The sequence below is a fragment of the Opisthocomus hoazin genome, chromosome 2, assembly GCF_030867145.1.
Source record: "Opisthocomus hoazin isolate bOpiHoa1 chromosome 2, bOpiHoa1.hap1, whole genome shotgun sequence".
Classification (NCBI taxonomy): Eukaryota; Metazoa; Chordata; class Aves; order Opisthocomiformes; family Opisthocomidae; genus Opisthocomus; species Opisthocomus hoazin.
In genome coordinates, this window is record NC_134415.1 from 118,140,905 (window position 1) to 118,167,519 (window position 26,615).

Below are 26,615 nucleotides of genomic sequence, written 5' to 3' on the forward strand. Positions count from 1 at the left end.
CCTTTAAGATAATTTGGGGAGAGGGGAAGGTTTTTTTCCTCATAAAACAACCTAGACTGAATAATCTAAACATCTGAAAAGTCAACCAACACTATACAACTGCAGTTTAGACACTCGCTGTGTTTTTTTTCTTGATTACATACAATTAAAATTGTGAGGCAGTAGCTTTCACAGAATCAAAATGGGCAATTTTAAAGACACAGCTGAACTCCGAGTAAGATCAAAGCTGTCTGCCACCATACAGTGAAAATACTCCTTCAGAACTGTATATCTATAAAGCCTAATGAATGTTCATGGGAGAAATTCTGTCCTAAACACTGTAAAAAGATGACAAACAAATAAGACTATGGCAGCAACACACTTTCATGACAAGACTGGGGAAGGCAAGCCAAGGTACAGCTCAGGACTACACAGGCAAAAGACGGACATGGCAGAAGACAGGACAAGTCAGGCACGAACAAGGTAGAACTATAAAGAAAATGTTGTTAATGCTCTGGATAAACAGCACAGGCATAGTTGAGCTAACATGCTATACGCAGGTGTGTGAAGGCTGTTACTAGCCCACCTGAAACCTTCTCCATGCTGCGCACACAGCTCTCAGCCTCTAAGTGCTCCAGTCTCCAGTCACCGTGGTGGCCCTCTGCTGAGCTCGCTCTAATTTACTGATGACTTTTCTAAACTGGGGGCCAGTATTACACATGCAGTTGAAGGAGTGCAGTAGTCTGACTGGTCAGTCTCCTGTCTGTGCTTCTATTCACGCAGGACAACACGCTGCTGGCCTTCCCTGGTGGCTCATGTCCTGCCTGTGCCCACCAGGACCTCCAGTTACTTTTCAGCAGAGCTTCTTCCCAGTCAGTCAGTCTCCAGTCTTTACTGCTGCAAGAGTTTCTGCAGTTGCAGGTACAAGACTTTACATTTGTCCTTCCTGAACTCCCCAAGGCCCTTGCTGGCCCACTCCTCCAGCCTGTCTAGGTTCCTCTGAATGGCAGCTCAGCTCCAGCATAGCAGCTCCTGTGAAACCTTCCTGCTTCCTTGGCAACAGCTCATGTTCTCCATGGCTCCCTCATATCTTCAAGTTCTCATTCTCTTCTTCAAAAACTCCTCATGACTAGTACCTATGGTACTTTTGCAGGTCACTTTCTGCAAGAGTCTTCTCGCTGCAGTGAGCTGCTCCTGAGGCTTTCCCAGACCCCCACGTAGGCCAGTTCGCAGAAGAGCTTCTCCTGCTCTAAACTACTGCTTTAACTTCTACATGGACCACAAGAACATACCCTGCTCCTACGAGAAGTCAATACAGATAGGAACACAAGTGCCATCATGACAAGTTAATCTTTCCCTCAAAAGTTCTTTTTTCTACTTCACAGTGGAAGGTAAGACCTGAGATTTTTTAAACTAATTTTGAATATTTTTTTTTCAAACACATCCTTGAAATTAATATTAACGACGTTGATCCCTCTATCTCAAAACTGTTTTTCTTCTTTCCCTTAGTGCAACAGCAAAGAATCGAATATAAAACTTCTGTCCTTCTTACTTATTTCACTGTATCACTATATGAATGAATTCAGACAAACAGAACTGATCATGGGATTAATTCTTTTAACACGAACACTTCAGAACTACACTAAAAACAACAGTTCAGCTTCAGAGAAGAAAAAAACTAATATGAAAAAATGAGGACTATATATTAGACGATTCTGCAGACATTCAGTCATCAAACCTATTTACATACACATACTAAGAAGAGAAGAGATGAAGCTGTAAGAGCTTTATCGAAACTGCAATGCTACAGGCAATAACCAAAACTCTAATTCAAGAGAAGGTATCATTATGAAAAAGCGAAGTTTAATTGTGTAGCATTTATGTATTCATAGATGATAGTCTACTGTGTGGAAATTTTCAGGCTTTAAAAGGTTCACTAAGATTTTAGAAGATATTTCCACTCCCACCTCAGTTCACCAGGTAAATGGAGTCCATCAACAACTCGCCAGTAAAAAAATCACTTTAAGCCATGACTGAAAACCAATATTTGAGAATGTTAAGGAGTAAAAAAGCAGAAATATATAAAAAGTTGCTATCTTAGAGGGAATATTTTTACTACTAGCATAATGTGCAATATAGCAGACACGGCTGTTGAGGGAACCATACAGCTGAATTTCCCAACTTCTGAGAGTTTAAAATGTGAGTGATAATGTTGCAATATAGCAGTTAAATGTAGTGAAAACGATAAGAAAATTATAAGAAAAGGAAAAATGTGTATTTATAATGGTGGTGAAGCATTATTTTCCTCTGAGATCACCTTTAAAAACCTGAGGGCAACAGTCTTAACTATAGACTAAGAACGCTAGTTGTAGCTTTCAAAACAGATTAGAAACAGCTGTCATCTCCTTTGAAGACCTAAACTTTTACCATCTTCCCTCTAGTTGTCTTAACAGATGAAGTCTGTGCATCTGATGGATCTTTGAGAAGGAGCATGAATGCCAATGACTAAGAGACAGCAGAATCAGGAGCCATCATTATAAAAGAAGCTGAGAAATAATACAAAAAGTAGTAGTAAAACATTACAATCACAATTCTGCAAAAAACACATTACCGAGTAACGTCAGTCTATCACAATACCAATTTGAAGCCAACAGGCATGCAGAGCCACCGATGCATCTTAGTATTTCAGATTCCTTCTCAACTCTGGGAGCTGCTGAGCTTATATAACTTGCAGTTCTTTTTGAGAGTCTCATGAATACATAAATCCTCTGCTCAGACATTACAAACCGCCTCCTGAACAGTTCTGAGAGCTACCCCTGAAGATGCTAAGCTACAAAACATGTGCCAAAAACGAGAAACAAAAGGATATCTACAACTTAACACTTTTTACAAGCAGATATAGGGGAAAAAAAAAAAAATATGTATATGCTTCCTAACAACCCGGCCCAGAAGACCAAAAAAAAAAAAAAAAACCACCAAAACCCAGTATTCTGCTATCTTTTCTCCTGCAGTTGTTATGCTAACTATTCCTTGACAGATAAGACTTTAAAATTTTTGTGACACCGGACTCTAAATGCCGCCCTAATATAAATTACATGTGCCAGTAACAAGAAAAACCACTGCTTTATGCCTACAGAATGCAGTGGCAAAACAAGCATTTCTTTCACCAGGTACTTAGAATTTACTAGCTGCAGCTGAACTGGAGGCTCCAGATGAAAGGAAATGGCAGTTATAATGCAGCCTTTAGAAAAACATTAGGTAATGAAATTCTTCAGGTGCAGCACTTCTACATGTGTCCTTGTGGTGGTGTACAGTAAGCAACTGTGTTTCAATGCTTTTGCCTTGGCAGTAGCCAGAGGTGCCAATTTGTCCCATCTCACCTGTTCCACGCACAAACAAGGCAGCACCTCCTACACAATCTCAAGTTTACCTACCCTCTCATTGTTTCACATGCTACACACACACACACACACACACCCCCACACGCCCACGCCCACACCCCCCCACCCACCCACCCACACCCCCCCCCCCCCACCTTTCAGTTCCCAGCAGCACTTCATCCTACATGCACACAGGGCCATATATGAAGGCCTAGAAGACAAACTACAGTATTTTTTTGCTCCACCAAAATCTTTACTGCTTCCAGACAGCACACTGCTCTGGCAAGAGGTCTGAGCTGCAGGACACCGAGCAGTGAAGGCATCAACAAGGCATGAACAAGGCGTTCTTTACACCCCTTTTATGGGGCAGGCTGCACTCTTAACATGGGCACTACCATGCAGTTGGTCCATGTTAGTTGTCTCATCACATGCACTGTAGCAACCAATTACTCTACTCGAATCTCTTAGTATGGACAACTACAGCCTTGAATGTTCAGAAAAAACAATGAGCTAAAAGAAATCAGAAGAGAGATATTTCCAGCTGAAAGCAGAAAATCCTTCTGATATCTAGCATACACCCTATTTCATAACTGCAACAGTGTGAAATTTAAAAACGGAAAATCATACTAAGTCATTTCCTGACTCAGAATCCTTTATTTTGTCTCGAGTCAAAGCTCATGAGGACAGATTAAATCACTCACCCCTTCTCCCAAGACCACTGTAATTAGAAGCTGAATAAGCCGAAGAGACACTAAGTTGTAAAGCTACACATTTTTTTCTACCAATTAAAACACTGGGGTTTGTATTTTTGCAATGTTTTAGTTTTGTTCAGAAGTTTATTAATTACAGTCAATACTTGCAACTTTTTAATATTACGTGGAATGAAATAGTTTTCTAAGTTGTATCATAACCTTGCTCAGTTATTTTAAGGCAAATTATGTCTACACACTGTGTTCTAATAGAAAAGTAAAGTACATAGCACACTTGTTTAAACTGGATTTCATAACAACAACCAGGTATAAACAGAATGACAGTAATTCTATTCATACTAATATCCCATTTAAAACATTAATACTAGAACTAAAAGGACCAATAAACTCATTTAAAATTACCAAGAACTTGAATTCTCTCTGATTCACAAGGATTCATTTTGATTTACATGAAACCAGGATTGCCAGAATCTGAAGCTATTTGGACTGGGGGAGGAGACTCATCACATTTAAAAACAAAAAAACCCCAAACTTTTTAAAGTAATAAGAAAATGTTACTTTGTACAACTTAAATCTATTTCATTAGTTATTATTCTCACCAATAGATACTTTCATCAATACATATTTAATTCTATTACATTAACAAAATAGAGTTTATGGGAGTGTATTTAGCAATACTATGTGAGTGGTCAGTTTTGCAACAGGCAGAGAGTTTTAGAAAAAGGTTAGATCAAGTATACAGTACATTTGTATATGTGTATGGGGTTTGTGTATACAGGATTTGCTCTCATCCCTGTTTTGTAGTTGGCCGAACCCAAACATTTCAACGACATACAGCACTGCCTGTTCTGCAACCTGAAAAAAATGTGTGAACCTGCACATCCCTGATCCTAGAACTGAAAAGTTCTGTCTGCTCCAAGAATAAAGATTCAAACTACATAACGCAATTTTTCAAAAGCAGATAAAACTAAATTCATAACCCATAATTTCACATCTTTACTACTGGAACATGGGTGAAATGTTTTATCTGAACTGTCATTTCGCCTCTTGTCATGTCAGTTTCTTAAAACAAACCAACCATCCACAACAACAAAACAAAAAAACAAAACCAAGAACAAAAAACACTTCAGAAAGTAGGGGAATCTGTTCATGAACACCAACAAAATATCATAAACACATTTAAGAAGACGAAAGAGAAAATTTGGAATAAATTTTACCAATTTTATAAATATTGCAACAATTTCTCTTCATGGTCCTGTTACCTTAAAGCAAATGATAAAGTGTTTTTACACCACAACTAAATGTATTCCTAATACTACCAACACAATAAAAAGGGCACTGGTAAGTATTAGGTATCAAGAAATAAAGACTAGCTTCTGCTCAGAAAAGCTTCTGCTCAGACAGAAGTATTATAAGCCTCTGCTCAGACAAAAGTATTATAAGCTAGGAAAAGTGTTGGGAATAAATTGATGAATACAAAAAACTGTTCTACATGGAGAATTATACAAATGGGACTGTTAAAACTTTGAAGTGAAAAACTTAACTATAATGCTGGAAGACTACAAAAACATTTCCTTTAGCCACTCCAGAAACTATCCCTCTGAAGTAAAGCTTCAAAGTAGCATTGTAAAATGCTAAGTAATTAAATCTCCCCAATTCTTTATGGGCACTGAACAATATGCTTCCAAACTAATTTCCTAACTGACATGTTTGAAGGAAACACTCTAGAAGCAAAAAATTATTTAATTAATACACACTATTATGACATTGAAGGAAGACTCTCTTATGAAAATTTATATGAAATTGACAGTAAACTAAAATTTCATGCTGAAATGAAAGAGTAGGAAAGTCTGGATTTAAAGCTTTTCATAATTCTCCCTTACCAAGCTGTGTAAGAATCAGTAACAAGAAGATTAATGATTTCCATGTTACTGACTGCTTAAGTGAATTACATTTCAAAACAAATGCAGAAAAAAGTGATTGCTTCCAGGGAGCTGAACGCTTGTATTATTAATTTCCTAACTCTGGCTGTTATTACAAACCAATCACAGAGTCGTACTTAACACCTGTGAAAATCTGGGCAGTTTCAGGTCAGAAAAGGTGATGCTTCCTCTTATGTTTACTGCAGGGAAGAACATTTAAAGTCCCTACTTTCCTGATAATAACTAAAGAGCCCAGAAAGCTCCCACAAACAGTACAAAGTAAAGCAGAAAATGAAAACTGGTCAAATACGTAAAGACAAAGCTGCTCTCTTGATTCCAGGTAATAACCAACAGCAGATTGCTATATATGAAAACTAATTTAACCCAAAAAATCTTCTTTTTTTCAGTTAATACCTATTGATGCATCCTTACCAAGCTTCAGGCAACAAGAAAGCATATTCATGTGGTGAAGTAGTTTCTGGAAAATTGGAGAGAATTGCCTGTCTGTGTGGAAGTAAAGCTGATCCGTGGAAAGTGAACAAAATTTCCAGGGCTCTGACATTGCTCTCCTAAAAAGCAAAAGATTCAGTTGCAGAACTCACTTAAGACTCATTTAGACTGAAAATGAGCAAGACATGTAAGTTTAGGTCATGCAACAAATGTTTAATTTCAGAATTTCCTTTAGCAACAAGATTAGATCAGTGTCACCACATTTATTTATTTATTTACAAACACACCTCCCCACCTCTCAAATTCCCACTGAGATTCAACCAAGTTCAAAGGGGGGGAAAAATGCACTTGAGTGAAAACAGCAATACTAAAACAAAATCACATTCTAGCAAAGTAATTATTAATACCCGAGCATAAGTTCTTGCTGAAAGTACAATGTTCTGATTTCTGAACTTCTTGAAGAATTCGCCATCATAGTGCTGTTCAGCTGCATGAGGCCCTCCAAGGATTTCCTTTAAAAAAACAACCAAACAAAAAACTTCTAAAAGATTGGGTTTTATGCAAGATTTACACAAGCATCAAAAAGTCTAAACATTTCTTCATCTTAGGATGAGTAAGTATGAGATACATGTGGAAAAGCACAGTGTTTTATTTGTTTCAGTATGAAAAAACAAATGCATTTTTGATCGATAAGGTAAGACAACTCTCTGCCTTATTTTAATTAGGGTTTAGAAAACATTAGTTACAAGGAGATGTGGTAAAAGTCATGATGTGACTAGTGCCAACTGCAAAGTTAAAACTAAAAACCTAAGGAAAATACAGTTTGACATTCCAAAAACTTCCACTGCAGTAAGCTCATGGAAAAAAAAGATTCGTTAGAGAATCTGAACAGAACTTGCTAATTAGACTGACAGAGACAAATAACAGTAATCCTGCACCACCTCCACAGCCTATGTTGTTGCATAACTTAATTCACAGACAGAGTATGTCCAAAGCAGGCTTCTGCCCAACTGTACCTCTCAACACTAGAAGCCAGCCATTTGCAACAGTAAAGCAGGCGTAACACAGTTGCTTGAACAGAAAACAGCTTACTTTTTTCAAGTGAGAGACTGTAGCATTTCACAAAAAAAAATAAATTCGTACTACAATACATAACAAAAAAGATATGATGATGTGACGAAAAAGTTATAGGAATATCTATGGAATCAGAACTCAGAAGAACTGTAGTCAGTTACCACGTTCCTCACCTCATAGGTTTCCAGGCGATCAAGGTAAGTCAACAGCTTCAGCCTGCTACGGCAGAGTTCTTTTTGCTCCAGTGTCAGCCTGTGTTCGAAACAGGAATTTTCACGCTTGCAATTGATACTGTACATCACGCACATATGAAGAAAACTGTTACACATTATAGTGACATTGTGCACTGGAATATATGAAGAAATTAAGCAAACCGAGAACTTTGACAAAATACAATGCCAATTAAATTTTAAACCACTTTCCTATTAGGAATAACATGCATAAACGTAACTACTTTCTTGCACCTGTGTAGTTATAATAAACCTATAACTCTAAATAAAACATGGCCTAACATTTCATTTACTTTGAGAATTTTACTAATAATAGCAGTTCTTGACGCTTCTTGGCCTCTTCTTCCTTTCTAGTATCCATTTCTTCATTTGGTGACAAAAAGTCTTCATAGGGAATTTCAATGTCCACCTCCCCTGGTAAGATAAATCTAGAAGACAAAGCCAACAACATAATTCATGCTGATAAACATATCAAACAAAAGATACTACGAACCAATTTTTGAAAACGTACTAACACAGCTACCCATTTATGTTTTGACTAAAAATCTAAACTCTTACAGAACAAAATATCGAGTTTTGCTGTTGTAAAGCAGCAGGTAGTCATCACAAGCCAACAAGAGGCATCATCTCTTGTTTCCACCCCCTCCCTAAAACAAACCAAAAAAACCAAACGACCAACCACACAGCTATGATGGTTGATAAAAGTTTCTGAATTCCACAGGTAGCATTGGGACTGGCAGCTGCTCTACAGCATACAACGGTAATAGATGACTGCACGAAGAATCACAGAATCACAGAATGGTAGGGGTTGGAAGGGACCTCTGTGGGTCATCTAGTCCAACCCCCCTGCCGAAGCAGGGTCACCTACAGCAGGCTGCACAGGACATTGTCCAGGCGGGTCTTGAATATCTCCAGAGACTCCACAACCTCCCTGGGCAGCCTGTTCCAGTGCTCCGTCACCCTCAGAGGGAAGAAGTTCTTCCTCATGTTCAGATGGAACTTCCTGTGCCTCAGTTTGTGCCCATTGCCCTTTGTCCTGTTGCTGGGCACTACTGAAAAGAGCTTGGCCCCATCCTCCTGACACCCACCCTTCAGATATTTATAAGCATTTATTAGGTCCCCTCGCAGCCTTCTCTTCTTCAGGCTGAACAAGCCCAGCTCCCTCAGCCTCTCCTCGTAGGGGAGAGATGCTCCAGTCCCCTCACCATCCTCACAGCCCTCTGCTGGTCTCTCTCCAGTAGTTCCTCATCTTTCTTGAACTGGGGAGTCCAGAACTGGACACAGTACTCCAGATGGGGCCTCACCAGGGCAGTGTAGAGGGGAAGGTGAACCTCCCTTGACCTGCTGGCCACACTCTTCCTCTTGATGCATCCCAGGATCCCATTAGCTTTCTTGGCAGCCAGGGCACACTGCTGGCTCATGGTTAACCTGTCGTCCACCAGGACACCCAGGTCCCTCTCCACAGAGCTGCTCTCCAGCAGGTCCGCCCCAAGCCTGTACTGGTGTATGGGGTTGTTCCTCTCCAGGTGCAGGACCCTGCATTTGCCTTTGTTGAACCTCATCAGGTTCCTCTCTGCCCAAATTTCCAGCCTGTCCAGGTCACGCTGAATGGCAGCACAGCCTTCTGCTGTATCCACCACACCTCCCAGTTTGGTGTTATCAGCAAACTTGCTGAGGGTACATTCTAACTCTTCATCCAGGTCGTTGATGAAGAAGTTAAACAAGACTGGGCCCAGTACTGACCCCTGGAGGACACCACTAGTTACCAGACTCCAACTAGACTCAGCGCCGCTGATGACAACCCTCTGAGTTCTGCCATTCAGCCAGTTCTCTATCCACCTCACCGACCACTCATCCAGCCCACACTTCCTGAGCTTCCCTAGGAGGCTGATATGGGAGACTGTGTCGAAAGCCTTGCTGAAGTCAAGGTAGACAACATCCACGGCTCTCCCCTCATCTACCCAGCCAGTCATGCCATCGTAGAAAGCTATCAGATTGGTCAAGAATCCATGCTGACTACTCCCGATAACCTTCTTTTCCTCCACTTGCTTGATGATGGCCTCCAGGATAAGCTGCTCCATCACCTTTCCCAGGATGGAGGTGAGGCTGACCAGCCTGTAGTTCCCTGGGTCCTCCTTCTTGCCCTTTTTGAAGATTGGAGTGACACTGGCCTTTCTCCAGTCCTCGAGCACCTCTCCTGTCCTCCAGGACCTCTCAAAAATGATGGAGAGTGGCTCAGCAATGACATCCGCCAGCTCCCTCAGCACTCGTGGGTGCATTCCATCGGGGCCCATGGATTTGTGGGCGTTCAGATCACTTAAGCGATCCATCACGCAGTCCTCCTCGACCAAGGGAAAGTCATCCTCTCTGTGGGCTTCTTCTCTTACCTCCGGGGCCTGGGATTCCTGAGGGCCTGCCTTGGCACCGAAGACTGAAGCAAAGAAGGCATTCAGTAGCTCTGCCTTCTCCGCATCCTCCGTCACCAGGACACCCGCCTCATTCAGCAGCAGCCCCACGTTATCCCTAGCCTTCCTTTTACTACTGATGTAGCTGAAGAAGCCCTTCTTGTTGTTTTTGACATCCCTTGCCAGCTTCAATTCCAGGTGCGCTTTGGCCTTCCTCGTCGCATCCCTGCGTGCTCTGACCACATTGCTGTACTCTTCCCAAGTGGCCTGCCCCTCTTTCCACATTCCATGTACCTTTCTCTTCCACCAGATCTCTGCTAGAAGCTCCTTGTTCAACCATGCAGATGTCCTGCCTCCTTTACTAGATTACAAAGAAAGAACAGCCTCTTTATTTCTATTGCCAGGAACTGAATACTGGAGAGAATTGTCTCCCCATGTATTTCCCCACTGACTCATTGTATTTTGCTTTGTTTCCCTCCCCACTCGAACAACAGAAGATCATTACAATTAAGACCTTCAACAAAATGCATTTATAGGGGTAGCTGCAACTTCCAGAAGAGGCAATACAAATAGATTCTCATGGAAAAATAGTGACATCAGAAGCTCTCTACGGTGAAGAAAATATAGGGCATCCAGAGAAGAGGTAAAATGCAGCACAATATAAACAGTGATTTTATCTTTCACAAAGGTAAAATGAGAATAGGTACCTTGTCCACATCTTTAGAAGAGTTTGATTCTAAGTATTACCTTTGGTTATGTCCTGCAAAAGCATCTTAACATTTTCATTAGTGGTTGATAAAAAAAAAATTTTACCAAATTGTTAGAAAACACTTCATACACCATCCTTTAAAAATAAAACAAATAAACAAACTAACAAAACCTCTTCCCAAACCTGCCACCATCTTCTCCTTTTCCTATGGCCACAAGAGCCTCCAAGTCTGTGCCTTTCAAGCCATATTGAAGCAGCTTCTTAGCAGCATCCGCATTCTCTGGAACTCTTTCCAAGCACTCGTGGAGAACCCATGCACGCTTCTTAATCTTGCTCTGTCCAAGAACAATAGCAGATAAAGAATGTTATATACTTCAATCCAAAGCAACGAACCCAGATATATTAAAGTCTTCCAAAATGTTTCTTTTACTTAAGAAAATGTTGAGTTAACCTGATGACTGACAATGTAACCAACAAAAGAGGCAAGAATGCAAAAAACAAAATCATTCCCTCAGAGTGTACGGGGCAGACAGGGCACAGAAATGCCAAATGATTTAGCAGAACTTTCACAACTGGAACAGAAGTTATTTGTATTCCCTAATTAGTATCCCTCCTCCTTACAATAAATAAAATGTGATGGTTTTGGCCCAAATGAAGTTTTTACAAACCAAGTGCGTTCAACAATAGCACCAGAGTAATTTTCAATATCAACCTCTTCACGTACCAATAGGATCCTGTGACAGAAGAGACACATCAGGGCCCGTATTATTGTCCTTACCTGTTGATCTTCAGTTGAGATGACATAGCATGTGGAGAACGACTACTTGTAAAAACTCTGACATTCAATTAATATCTGACTTGAAAAAAAATAGATTATATTTTTCTTGATCTATTGGAAGACTTTACCCTATAGCACGATTATGTTCTGCAGCTTTGACAATGCTTGTCTGCTGAGTTTGAAGTGTTTCTTCCACGCCAAAAAACCTCACACTGCATTCTACTGAAAAGCTCCAGTTACAGGCAGCAGAGTTCACTGTAAGTTTTGTTATTCAAACCTTGCTATATAGCTAGTGATACCAAATTCATCTTTCGATTTAATTTTCCAAAATACTTGGAAGTTGTTTAAATGCTTTATATTTCCAATTATTATTATTCATTTGCCAGGCAACCATCTACTACTGTATGTGAAGGAGAGATTACACCAGAGAAAGCAAGCTGCTATTAACAGAAATTAGAAGATACTTAAAAGCAAAGATTTCCATTAACGTCTAAGGTCTCCGAATCAGGCCTTCAGTTAAATTAACAGTCTGTTCCGTATGACATGAAATGGAATTCATAGGACAGCTCTCCAAATTGCCACCAATTTACGTTGCATAAACTAGAACACAACTGAGAATTCAACTCCTGCAAAGATCACATAGTCATTCTGGTAAGAAAGCCTAAAAGTCACAAAAAACAAACCCACCAAGTAGTCTTGAATTGAAGCAACGTTAACAGCTGACTTCCTCCACTGTCTTTGATATACAAGATCAGAATCAAGACCATATGCCTGAGCCAAAGACAAAGCTTCCCCATATTCTTCATTATCAATCTAAAAAGCAAACACATGAAAATGAAAGTAATCTAATTTCCATATTAAACAATCAATTATTAATTCTGTGTGTTGAAACAGGCAGAGGGATAATTACTGCGGGTATGTTTAAGCAGGTAGGAAAGAGAATGGCTCAAGATACAGGTAAGACTCAGATCTGATGGACACCTTGATACAATCAGATATCATTCCTCAAGAAAAAGAAGGAATTTGTTTAGGTAACCAGTATGACATCAGCACCTCCTGGAAACTTCTACAGCTATAGAGTGGACTGGCTTACTATCAGAACAATTGAAATGGCTTAGACAAAGTATTGTCTAGAGTAGCCTTAAAAATGAAAAGGTATCTGTTCAGTAAGACTGAGCAAGAGGTCTAATTTGTATGTATCCCTTGAAAAAAACATGCAAGTAAACTACATTCACATCAGTGTATAAGTTAACCCATTCTCTGACCAGTAACAATGTAAACTAATTTCATTCAATATATTTGCCAGGTCTTTCATTATTTGTAAACACATGAGTACACTTCCAAGTCTGGCCAAGCTAATGATGTCTCCTCAGTGACCTGCAAACATCATCTCATCTGAATTATTATAATGCTAGTCATAAACAATGAGCCCTTTGATTAGACAACACACTAAACCGTCAACTAAGAGACCATTAGAAATATGTGCCTAAATCCTTCTGTTACTATAGCAAGAATTAAAAGAAAAATTAAAAAAATATTTCTAAAAAAAGCTGATTAAGAGAGATTTTACCTTTCCTTCTATACTTACTTTCCTCTGGTACAGTTCTTCTGGAGTCGTGGATCTCAGACTGACAAGGCTGAAATTCTTTGTAATAGTACGTGGACGTTTCCGTGGAGGAGCAAATCGTTCCATTTCTGTCACAAAGTACAGGCCTTGCTTTAGGTAGCTGAAGTATCTGTCCTTAGCAGAAGTCTCATCATCTGAGTCAGAGTCATCTTCTCCGTCATCTTCATCACCAGGCCTGCTCTCCAAGTGTAATCTTTTTGGAACAAGTTTTATCTCACACTGCACAGAAAACACGAGTATGAAGCATCCACCTCGTACACCTCAACTAGTTTGGTGAGAATCAAGTACATCTCCACTTCCAGTACTTCAAATTTCAGATTCAACATTCTTCCTCCCCTTCTCCTTTAAACCCTTTATTTCTCAGCTTACTCAACACTCTCCACAAACCCTGACTGTGTCTGTCTCCTAGATCTGAGGCTTCATCCCTCACCTACTGAGGCAAGAGCGAAGGTTCCCTAACAGTAACCCACTATTACACTAAACATCTTACACCACCCCAGGTACGACAGAACTAGAGAGACATCTTCATACACTGTTAAATAGCTTACTGCAGCATACAGCAGTGTTTTCAACTCTTAGCTATTCAAAGCAAGGTCTTCCATTCAATGTAAATGTAATCTCAGACTACTTCCTTAGGCTGCAATATGCCAGTCACTGACTGTATCTTATCTCCAGAATAATAAAACTTTCCAAAAAAAAAAACCACACACCTGCAAGCTTCAGTACATATTGAGATATCCTGATAAATATTATTTTAAACTTTTAAGATGTTTAAGACCTGTTTCAGTGTAAGCCTTAGGAAAGAGTAATTTTCTTAGTTTCAAAGAAAATTCCTGGTTAACTTCATTATGTTCTAATCCTTCCCGCAGTCCTACTAAAGATGAAAGACAAATATATCTCTTACATGGCTTTGTCTTCATTTAAATGTGTTCCTCATTTCTTTTAAATATACTCCCTCTGTAAGAGGCGTTTGTCTCAAAATGGGAGAGGGCTGTTTGCAGTATTCTTCAAATGCACTAACATACAAAGCAGTGAAAACCATCAACACAAACCGTTTCCTGCAGCAAGATTCCTCTCATTACAACTCAGCCTTCTAGGAGTTTTGCTTCTACTCTCCAGAAGTTATTTGACAATGCAGTTTTTATTACGACAGTTAAGTTGCGGCAAGCTCAGAATTTCCCTGCAATACCTATCTAGCGATAAGGAAACAAAATCACTTTTTCTATTACTAATAACAACACCACACACACGACACCCTTAGGATTATAGATACAAAAGCAAATTGTTTCTACTGCATTCCAAAAAGATACCTGCTTGTGCACACTGCTCACCTCCAGACTTAGAAATCCTCCATCGTGAGCTGAAGTGACCTGAGGAGAACTCTCAAACCATTCACACGACCTTCCCAGCAAATTTCTCAAGGTCTTGACGGATGACACAGTCAATGCACCAGAGCAGCGAGCCAGGATGACAGAATTATCTGTCCACCAATTTACATCTATCAATGGGTAATAGGATTCTTTATCTAAAATAAACAAACAAATAAGAATGTACAATACAAAGAAAGATAACTTTAAACACCAGATAAGAACAGTAGTGACTTTGATTACTAAGAGATTTCATCTGATGGCCTAATTTAACAAACATTTATTATTGTATATGCATCCTTGTTTCACTAAGTCTGTATTTTAGATCAGTTGTATTTTACTAAATCAGTTCTGCATTAAGTGAAGCTGTTGAGGGAAAAAAAAAAAATTACTTAATTGTGGATTTTTTTTTAGTATTATTCAGAAAAAGAACTCACAGTACACTGATTTACTTGGACAAAATATGACGAATTTTGGATATTTGATAAAGATCTGCTTAATACTTCCCAGGCCATCCTTCACCAAGTCTGCCTGGCAACAAACATAATATTGATGAAAATCAGAAAAGGTTACACTGCTTTTGAGGACAATTGACAGCTATGAACAAGGCTCCTGAAACAAGATGAGGTTGTTAAGAAGATTAAACCAACAAATCAAACAAATAAATGTCACCACAACTAAGGATGGAAGCTGTGTCATTTCTAAGATTATCCTGATTACGGTAACAAAGGTGGGTAAACATGTTCACCAGAGAGCTAGCTCAGTTTGTTCACTACAGTGTCATTTCCCACCCCTCTGATGAAAACCACCTTTCTCTTACCAAACAGCACTGAGAAAGAGATCTGCTTATCCCTTTTCTGCCACTTCAGCGCTTATCCAGTAGCCTACCCATGAAGGTCAGACGAGTTAACCCAAAGACAGAATCACCAAGAAAAATAGTAAAAAGAAACAGGGATCTTTTAATAATATAGATGTATACAAGCAGCAGTGAATGGATCATGGAATAGCTATCGATCTCCGCGCTCCTGCAAGAGCCATGCAATAACCAGGTGATAAATGGCTACACATGGTGGCCTGAATTTGGGGAATAGAAAGACTGACATGAGGCAAATCCAGTCGGAGGAAACAAAGCCCTCTTGTTAGAGAATTTTAAACTAATATCTTTAAGTTACATTAGCTTTCAAGACTTACTAGATATGCATAGGAAAAAAAGGTAAAGGTAATTTTAGGTTTTAGACTGTAGACACTAATAATGTGTTGTCTACAGTATTATTATGTAGTAGCTTCTGATACAAGCTGAGACCTCTGCTGAACGTTAAGCATTCTACAGAGTCGTAATCACATTTTAATAATAAATAAAGCCTTGTACTAACTGAAATATCATGTTATTCATGGTTATGGCTACAAAAGTATTCCTAAGTGAGGATTAAAAAAAACCCCAAAAACTATTGTGACAGTCATTTAGCTATGCCATGCTATAAATTACTATCATACACAGAATTTTAACTGAGATTTAATTAAGCCATTCCAGGTCTTTGCATATTTGTGTAAATATTTTTAACTACACAATGGTAGAAAATAATGATCTAACTGTACCACATACCTTTTATTTTCTTTCTTTTTTCACTAGAGAGTCTCCAGTTTGGGTTGATGCTATCATAACCTGGCTAAAAAAAAAAAGTGCAAGACAAAAAAAGGATTATACGCAAGAAAAATCTTTGTAACACAGACAATCTGTTTACTTATTCTATTGCTGACTCAATTATTTTTCAATGAAAATGCTCCCCATAAATTCAAACTTTTCCTGAACATAAAACATACAGCTGCTGTGGCAACACTACTTTTCTCCAGATAATTAAATTAAAAAACAAAAACCACATAATAAACATAACAAAATTGACTTCTGGATTCCTAAACCGCTATACTAGAAAACAGCAGTACCATCAGAGCTGGCCTAGTCAGCATTAAACAGTAATCATATCCTAAAGATTGCTGAAACAAAGGCTCTCCATCAGTCAGAAGCCCACAGAATATTTGCTTTTCACATCTACATGCAGGGTCTGCAAGCATATAAAAGAAGAATCTCCAAACAGTCCTCCTGTTTGCTCTGTGTTGTGTTGCTGAGTACCAGCCTGGTAGAGTGCTCTATTTACTCTAGTTGTTTTCATAACTGTAAAGCCCCGTTCAAGACTAGCACAGCAAGAGAAACAGCATTATTTAACTGTGTACTGCAACATTTAGAATTAGTAAGCTGTTGCTGTGTTGTTTTTAAAACTTTAGTAATATCAGAATACATGGGAACTACACAAATGTAGATGACAGTAACCCTGCCCCTAACTACAATGCAACAGATATACAGGTAGATTATACAGCTCAGACAACCAAAGCAGTTTTGGTCAGGCAGAAGGCGGTTTTCAGACTTAGTATTTTAGTAGAAAGAGAAGGGTCTACTAATTAAAACTAAACATGAGGTCACTTTCAGTTAATTTAACAAATACGTTTTGAGTGACAATTAAGCAGGAATTGCACACATTATGAAATATCCATTATACTTGGACACCAATTTCACCTATAAAATCATTCTGAAAACAGTCAAATAATGAATACTCCTTTATATCACCCTTGCTAAACGATAAAGTCCTGAACAATGCTTCAGAATTCATATTCATAATCACTAAAAACAAAGAAAAAAATGCAACTCCTCACTGCAAACATCCTTGAGCAAAATCTGAATTCTCACAAAAATCTGAACTGCACATTAAAACCAGATATAGATAGGTAGATAGGTGTGCATACACACACACATGTACATACACAATACTTCTGCCAACACTGGAGCAGAATTTTTGTTTGCTTGTTTTCTGTTTTTTAACAGTACTTTCCTAAATAAGCTTGGAACTACATTTCTGTGGTTGGTTGACGTCAGCCGGCAACTAAGCACCACAGAGCTGCTTGCTCACTCCCCTTCCCAATGGGATAGCACAGTGAGAGCAAAAGCAAGAACAGTCATGAGTCAAGATAAAGACAGTTTAATAATCAAAGGAAAGCGCAGGGGGAAGAGAAACAAAAACAAGTAATGCAAAGGCAATCATTCATCATCTCCCACAAGCAGACGATGCCCATCCAGTTCCCGAGCCATGGCTACCAAACCAAAACCTCCCCCTGCTCTGTTTTTATTATTGATCGTGACATTCTATGGCATGGAATATCCCTTCTGTCAGTTGGGGTCAGATGTCCAGGCTGTGTCACCTCCCAGGTTGTTGTGCACCTCCAAACTACTCACTGGGGGACAACAGTGAGAAACAGAGGTGGCCTTGAAGCTGTGTAAGCAGTGTTGAGCAACAGCTAAAACACTGGCGCATTATCAACACTGTTTTGGTCAGAAATCCAAAACCCAGCACCATACAAGCTGCTGTGAAGAAAACAAACTCCACTCCAGCCAGACCCTGAATAGTTTCACAGTCAATACAGCCTAACCAGATCTGACTGCTTCTCTGCAAAAACGGAAACTCAAGCTACACAACACCACAGCCATGTTTCCAAGTCAGTAGTCTCGCTCTTGCAGTCAGATCAAAAGGATAACAGCACACTGGTGGTGTTCAGGATGGCAATGCACTATTATCTCTACAAGCACTTCCTCACTTAAGTCTTTCCTACAGTCAAATTTTTTGGCCTTTTTTGTAATTTTTTTGAAAACGTTCTTTTAACCTCATAGTCATCATGATACCCAAAGAAAATGTCTTCCTTCATTTTGTCCTCTTCCTTGAGATTATGTATCATCATGAGGAAGTGTTTTGTCGTGGACCTTATAGTACCTACTGCATAAGAATGCAGAGAAATTCAATACAGTGTGGGGAAAAGCTGTCTGTTTCATATGAATGCGTAAACTTGAAGAATTTAAAGCAGTTTACAAAAACTGGAGGAAATATTTTTATACTGGAATTACTAAAGGAGTCAATACACTGCAAAGATTTACCCTGCAAAAGGAAATTATAGAGAAGAATCAGAAACTGGAAATATTTAATGATAACATAAGACATGGATTTATTATGCAGCATATGCACTAAACCTCAATTGTTTACTGCAAAGTAGCAAATGTTTCATTCCACAGTAATTTTCTTATAAGAAACACACGTGTACAATAAAGCGATCCAAGATCAATACTGTGTAGGAAATATTGGTGGTAATTTGTGGCACATATGTCTAGTGACCAAAGATCCCATTTGACTGGTTACCCTGTTCAGACTTAATGTTGGTTCATGTATTGTAGGTTGTCCTGGGTTCAGCTGGGATAGAGTTAATTTTCACAACAAGCTGGTTGGGCTGACCCAAACAGCCAAGCAAATGGGATATTCTATACCATGTGATGTCATGCTCAGTATTTAAATGGGGAGCTGGCTGAAGGAGGGGCTTTTACTACTCACGAGCAAGCTGGGCATCAAGTGGTGAGAATGCTGCATGTTGTATATGTTTTTTCATCAGTATTATTGTTGTTTTCTTCTCCCTTTGCCATTCTGTTAAAATGATTCTCCTCCCCATCCCACCGGGGAGGGGGAAGGAGTGAGAGAGTAACTGTGTGGTTCTTTGTTGCAAAGTGAGGCAAAACCACAACATAGGTTTAGAACATAACACACAGTACTTCAAGTGAAAAGCCTTTCCATATCTATTAGTCAAGAAATTAATGGGAGTAAAATCAGAATACTTCACATACTAGTGAGCATCATTTCAGATTCCTCACTTTTCATAATGAAGATATATTTTTCTCATTAAAATAAAGTGTTCTCTTTACCCAGAGAGTGTATTAGCTATTTGGAATTTTCTTCGAAAACTAGTTAGTTTTCAATTCCTAGTGTTTAAATTCACACTAGTCACATAAAAGTTTGCCAGCATCTGGGCAATTCTTAACTTTAGTTCCCCTACTTAATTTTGCAAACAATTCTTATACGAAGTATGTGATTTACTAATACCAACAGGATGAACAAACTATTCTGGAACATTATCTGCCAGAAGGTAAGGTAAACTTTGAAGAAGGAATAGATTAAAACATCAGACATCCAGCAGAATTTGCTTTCAACCACTCAAAGTCACCCATGTTGGCCTCCACCTACATTTTAAAGTAGTATTTCAGTCTACCTCTACCAGTGTTACCCATCTGGCACCGAAACACCTCTTAAAAAAATTCACTGCAACACAATTGTTGTTCTTAATTTTTAAACTTTAAAGCTTATGGTGAAAACATAGAAAGATTATCGTAGAAGTAAATATAGCTCTTGAAAAATATGGAGTTGACTGGAAAGACAGCATGAAGCTAAAGCACAGTTATCTGAGCTACTCTCATTTCCTAGAAAAAACACATCTCCAGAGCATTAAGATATATACAGCAAGTTTCTAAACATCTACATCCTTCTCACCTGATCAGTTTGGTCCCATTCCCCTTGTTGTCGGAGAGATGGAACAGACCAGATTGTCAGTTTTCCTGAGAAATGAATAGCTGCCAGAAGAGCTCCATCAGGAGAAAGATTCATCTTGAATACTCCATCCTGCCAAACATTATGTTAGGAAAGTACAAAAAAAAAAAAAGCCACAACAAAAACAAAAAAAACCCACAAACACCAAACAAACAAGAAAACAACAACAAAAAAAACCCCACACATCAAGGAATACCCAAAAAAAATCCCCCAAACCCCAAAATATTATTTGTATTTTAGAAAAGATAAGTACAATGTTCCATCCTGAAAGCTTAAGATGCTTTAAATTTAAAAAAAAAAAATGCTAAAAGTCAGAATAAAGGCAAAATAACAATTGTGGCATGGAAGAGTAAGAACAACCTGTATAAAGGAAGAACATTACCATAACACTAACAAATCTTTAGGAATGAGAACCCCTGTATCACACTGTTCTACAGTAAATAAAATCTGAAAGTGTGGCAGAACACCGCAGACAGCAAAGCAGAGCTACTTCAAGGAAAAACTGCAGGTTGTTCTTTTTTCAGAGAAAATATTCAGCAGCCTCAGTTTTCTACTGTCCTGCCTCTCAGGTCCACCCAAGGAAGACTGTAACCAGAACACAGCCTAGTACAGCTCTTCCTCCCTTGGAGAAAACTTTTGGATGGGCATTACTATAATCGGGACAAAAAATGGAGGACAGGGAGACAGAATACAAGAGATACACAGATAAGAGAACTTGGAGGAGCACACTGTTCATTTCAGGACACTGAATCAGAATTTAAGAATCTCTTGGGTACAACAGACTAAGCAGCAACATAACAAACATCAGATTAAGTCCATACAGATAAAATAATTGAACATCTGTAAGTAAAGGTCATCAAGACTACAAAAAATCTCCTGAATTGTTTTCCTTCAGCACTGTGTATCTTGAGGCAAAACATACTTCTACCAAAATAGTTCCTTAAGAATTCATGAACTCCCACACAATTACAACTTGATCTATACACTACTTCCACAATACAGAAGCCTCTAAGCATACACTCAGATTTTAAAGTCAAACTTAGTACCACTAGCAATGCATAAGAATTTCTGAAAATACAATTTATATTTATTCCACCTGCCCTCAACACAACTTCTATGTTTTCAGAAAGATCATTAGGTTCTCAGAGAGTCTAGTCTTCACTGAAAGACAGTAGGATGTAGATTCCCAAAAATTAAATTATTTAGAAAATCGTATTTTGTTAGTGCAGTTTGCTTATTGTTTAGAAAATCCTATTTTGTTAGTGCAGTTCACTTTTAAGAACTTCCTAATAAGGATTCGTCCTACACTAATGTTAGAACTGTCCAAGTCTGCAACTAATCAATTTTTAGGTCAGTGCCTCCCCTCTTGGAAAATGCTCCAACATATGTGAAGTACAGAAAAGTTAACAGATGTCCATACGATTAAGAAGTTTTAATGGTGTTTCTATGGCAGGCATCATTTGAAGATAACAACACTGTTTTAGGGTTGTTTTTTTCAGGTTTGGGGCTTTTTTATTATTTTATTCCTTAGGCTGTTTTAAAGTCTAGCTATGCCACAGAAACAATGATGAACAAGTAATCTGCTCACTGTTGTAAAGTGCTTTGCAGCTATTAGGCACTGCTTAAATCCAAGGTTAAAACGTGTTTTTCATTGAAAAGGAGAGCATTATTAACTTTTTAAAATTAATTAAGAATCATTTGTATTAGAAAAATTTCATAAGTATTCTCTGATTATATTCTTAAGCAGCTAGAGTACTGCAATCTCTACTATAGTTTCCCCAAGGAATTGTACAGGCAATTCTCTTCTTACAAATCAGTCTGCATGCACAGAGGACAAAGAACAAAAGAATATTACAGGACTTCAGAAACGCAAGCTAAAACACATAACCCATTCAGATAAATAATCAGTGGTATACATCACAGATCTTAAAGAGTTAAACGTTCATTCAATAGTCCATAATAATTCTCTTGCTGTTAAATTTAGACATTGGGTGGCCATTAACACACTCAAATTTACCACCCGAGTATTGTTATCTATAGAGCTTAATCAGTCCTCTGGCAAATCAGGGCAATGCTGCCTCACTAAACAGCTTGTCAGCTCAAGGGAACTGCAGAACAAGATACTGAAAACCTCAGCAGGTTGGCACTTGACATTTGTAAGTATCATTTAAGTTAGCAACACTAAGAATCAAATCCCAATATAGCTAGTCCTAATATGCAAGTCCTCTAGCTGCTGTGCCTGTCATACTGTAACACTGTTGCCAATGTCCCACTAAGAATATCAACTATACATTACATATTTAAACCACAATCTCTGAAACTGGATTAAAACATTCAAGGATGAATAATAACCTCTGCTTGTCTTTGTAAATTTAGACTGGCAAGCGCAGCGAAGGAAGTTTAGTACAGTTACACTCAGTACTAGTCTTCCAGTAAAAAAAGTGTATTCAGCCTTCTGTCTTTTATTTTCAGTGAAGGAAATAAAACCTCTCCCCATTCCACCCTTGAGAGAGATTCAGAAAAATTTGTTTTCCTCTTCCAGTCAAGCATGCAATCTCTTCTTTTAACCAGGCACCTCAACATCCCAAAAATCTATTAAAGTCATTTCCAAAGTCCGTATTACTTCAGATCAGCCATTTTTCCTCTCAGGAGGACACAGTGAGGGTGGTAGACAGATTCTTTACTGTACTTTCTTTGTAAAGCAAAAGAAGGGAAAACAAGTTTTTTTACAAGAAGGGAAAGGGGGATTAAAAAAAAAAAAAGAAAAAAAGAGTCAAACAAAGGCTACACACAACTCCTGGACAAGAGAAAGGAGACAGTGGTGCAGTACTGCATGGGCAGCTGGTAAGGCATGGAGAAGAAAGCCACGAGCACTATGTGCAAGGCCTTAGCCTTGTAGCAAAAAAAAAAAAAAAAAAAAAAAAAAACAAACCACAACAATCAAAAGAAAAGTGTGTGCATGACACTCAAGATCTAACAGTCACCCATTCAGGGGAGAGGAGAATATGCAAGGTCCTCCACATGAGCCGGCGCAATCCCAAGCATAAATACAGGCTGGGCGGAGAACGGACTGAGAGGAGCCCTGAGGAGAAGGACCTGGGGGTAGTGGTTGAAGAGAAGCTCAACATGACCCAGCAATGTGCACTCACAGCCCAGAAGGCCAGACGTATGCTGGGCTGCATCAAAAGCAGTGCAACCAGCAGGTCAAGGGAGGGGATTCTGCCCCTCTACTCTGCTCTGGTGAGGCCCCACCTGGAGTCCTGCATCCAGCTCTGGAGCCCTCAGCACAGGAAAGACATAGAGGAACACCTCTGCTGTGAGGAAAGGCTGGGAGAGCTGGGGTTGTTCAGCCTGGAGAAGAGCAGACCTTACAGCAGCCTTCTATTACCTGACAGGGCCTACAAGAGAGCTGAAGAGGGACTTTTTACAAGGGCATGGAGTGATAGGCAAGGGACAATGGCTTTAAACTGAAAAAGCATACATTTAGACTAGTTATAGAAAGAACTTTTTTATTGTGAGGGTGGTGAGGCACCGGCACAGGTTGCCCAGAGAGGGGGCAGATGCTCCATCCCTGGAAACATTCAAGGTCAGGTTGGACGCGGCTCTGAGCAACCTGGTCTGGTGGAAGGTATCGTTGCCCATGGCAGGGGGGTTGGAACTAGATGAACTTTAAGATCCCTCCCAACCCAAACCATTCCACGGTTCTACGAATACAAGACCCATAGCCAGGGTTTGTTAAGAAAAAGTATGAAAATCTGGGGCTATAAGGTGAGGGGTTTTTTGTTTGTTTTCTAGTGGGAGTGGAGTAGTATAGAAGGCTGGGTTTTGGAGTTCCTCTTACTTCTCTCTCTGGCGTATACTTGAGAAACATCATCACAATCTACTCTGTTCTCGTAGAATATGTAACACACCTAACATGCTTTGATCATTACTTTCATTAACAAATAACTAGGTGGCTTTTTACACCTTCTTTTTTGATTAAGAGTTTACATTTAACATTGAACTCTACATCTCTAGACCTCTTCCTGCCACTATGCTGAAAACCATGATTATAGCTTCAGCAGATGAACTAATTGGATTTTTAAAGAAGCCAAATACATGGCAAGCTACTCCATTTAGCAGTAAAAGCTTATTTTTTTGATAACTTTTACAGAAAAGTTAATTCTTAAGTTGCATAAATTAAAAACTACTTTCAATCAGTCTCTCAGGTAGTCATTAATGGACAATTATGTTAGCAAAATACATTTCTGAGGTAGACCTAGACCTTAATACCTGTTCTGTTCCCCGCCTGCTGTAAAATCTTAAATTCATAATCCTTAATAATCCTCTTCTCTGTGCCTGTAAGAACAGAAACATATCATACAATGAAACACAACCTCATGCACTGTTTTATGCACCAAACAGTAAGTCTCTATATAAAGTACTAAAACAACTCTGCAGGATTCTTTAAAATTCCATAAGACTGGCTATTTTAAAATAATGGAAGGATAATAAAACACAGTTTGTGTAACCTTGCCCATTTCGTTAGGCATGTATCATGCCACAGAAAAGCACTACCCATTTGCAATAAAATTAACAGCTTACTTTTAATATAAAGCAGTAGCTATATAAGTGTAAACACTGGAATTTATCCTAGTATACCGTAAATTGATTTCAGTATATCCACACAGTAATCGTTACCAAATCAAACATTTACATCTACTAGAAGCAAAAGAAATGAAGAGTCAGACAAACTGAAATATCTGCTTCAGGTGTGCTGCCTTTTGTTACAAAGTAATAGAAAGACAAAAATAACTGGATTTTTTTCCAACAAAAGGTAAAATATCCCAGTACACAACTAAGGAGTCTGCATATTTCCATGCTGCAATTTTTTTGTGTGTGTGTTTCTTGTTGTTTTGGGTTTTATTGCTTAAAACCGCAAGCAATAATCAAGAACTTACAAGTTCAAATCATACTACATCAAAAGCAAGCACAGACAGAAGGGGAGAGAAGAGATAACTTATTAGAAGTTCACATCATAGCTTACAAAATAGCAAAACGTTGCATTAAATTCTTCTTTCAAGAAAAGATTCATATCGAACTTCCAGTTGGATTATTCCGTCAGTGACACCATTCATCCAGTAAAATGAGAAGACACACTTACTGTTCTAACGTCATCTTCATAACTAGTGACCTGTTTATAATGGGGAGAGCCTGACAGAACTCTCCAAGCAGATATCCCACAACCGGTTGCCTTAGATACTTCATCTTCATCCGTTTCACAGCCTCCTACAAGTAGTAGTCTGTAAAATATATAAAGACATATTATAGTTCATACACTGCCACATTTTTTTTTAATTGTCTTAAGTCAGAGTTATGGCAGTTTCCTTGCAGTAACAAAACGACTAAATACATTAGGATACCTTACAGCCCCAATAAGCTTTAAACTTCAATAAACTTGTGTTTATTCACAGACAAAAAGATTTAAATATTACTTGAGTAACATTTGTTATTTGTGGCATTTATCCCTATCCCTTCTCATCTCTAGCTTTTCAAATGAGGCATAATTCCCAACATATAAAATCAAGTATGTCTGGCTACAAATTTGAATTCCTCCCCTACCCTCAAAGAATTATAACAATTACTGCTTTAGCTTATGAAAAGTTCTGGTCATTCTGTTTAAGCATTAGGGGTCTGTTTATTCAGATGTGGTACAAAAGCTACTTCTCTGTTATTGAAAAACCTAGATGCATTTGGTTCCTCAATTTTGTTTTGTAAAGCCACTCTACCCATTATAGAAACGCATTCAATAATTTCTTTACACTCAGTAGATGACATTTCAAAAACCCTGAGGGAACTCAGAATTATTGCCGATTACCACTAAAATGTATCAAAATGTCATCCCTTGAAGCCCTTCCACCTTACTAACAAGCAGTCTTACATTTAACCGAATATTTCTTTGATGAAAACTGAAAACAGATGTCTCAATTGGTTTGGAAGCGCCATTTTAGTGAAGGACCCATGAAGAAGCAAAGCACGCGCACAGCAGGCGCAGGCGGGAAGAGCGCGCGGCTCAGCCCCGAGCACCCCCCTCGGCGCGTCCCGCGCCCGGCCTCCCTCCTGCCGCGCTCCGCCACCTAGCGGCTGGCGCCCGCACAGCTCCCAGCTGTGGGCTCGGCCTCATCCAAAACACTGCCTGCGAGAGCCGACTGGAAGGGAAATACAGAAATAAATGTATTTTTCCTTCCACGTTTAATCCCTTTTAAGCAGTCAGTAAAACTTATTTAACATCCTCAGGTCTCATGCTATTCACAAACATACATTAAGGTGACTTACACCATGTGCGCTCACGGTCTGTTAAGATTCTTAAGAGTTTTAGTTATTTTGTGGTGTAAAGAGTTGCCTAAGACAGCAAAACAGAAATCACTATTTTCCATAAGAACAGCAATAGGAGACTCTCAGTCTTCCATCATAATTAACAGGAAAATGGGTAATTCTGCATTGTTCCTATGACCAGAAAGTAAAGCATAGCACAGC

The 26,615-nt window shown here is 38.9% G+C and overlaps 1 protein-coding gene across 1 annotated transcript in view; it reads right to left on the minus strand.

Annotated features, from left to right (window-relative positions):
• The window catches only part of NBAS (NBAS subunit of NRZ tethering complex), a 194,397-nt gene that overhangs the window by 150,282 nt on the left and 17,500 nt on the right, over window positions 1-26,615 (minus strand). Inside the window, 12 exon segments of the mRNA XM_075414861.1 lie at window positions 6,424-6,560; window positions 6,849-6,953; window positions 7,689-7,767; window positions 8,039-8,173; window positions 11,043-11,194; window positions 12,325-12,450; window positions 13,226-13,483; window positions 14,596-14,789; window positions 16,235-16,298; window positions 20,043-20,171; window positions 24,372-24,437; window positions 25,243-25,381. Coding sequence (XP_075270976.1) covers window positions 6,424-6,560; window positions 6,849-6,953; window positions 7,689-7,767; window positions 8,039-8,173; window positions 11,043-11,194; window positions 12,325-12,450; window positions 13,226-13,483; window positions 14,596-14,789; window positions 16,235-16,298; window positions 20,043-20,171; window positions 24,372-24,437; window positions 25,243-25,381 — 1,584 coding nt within the window.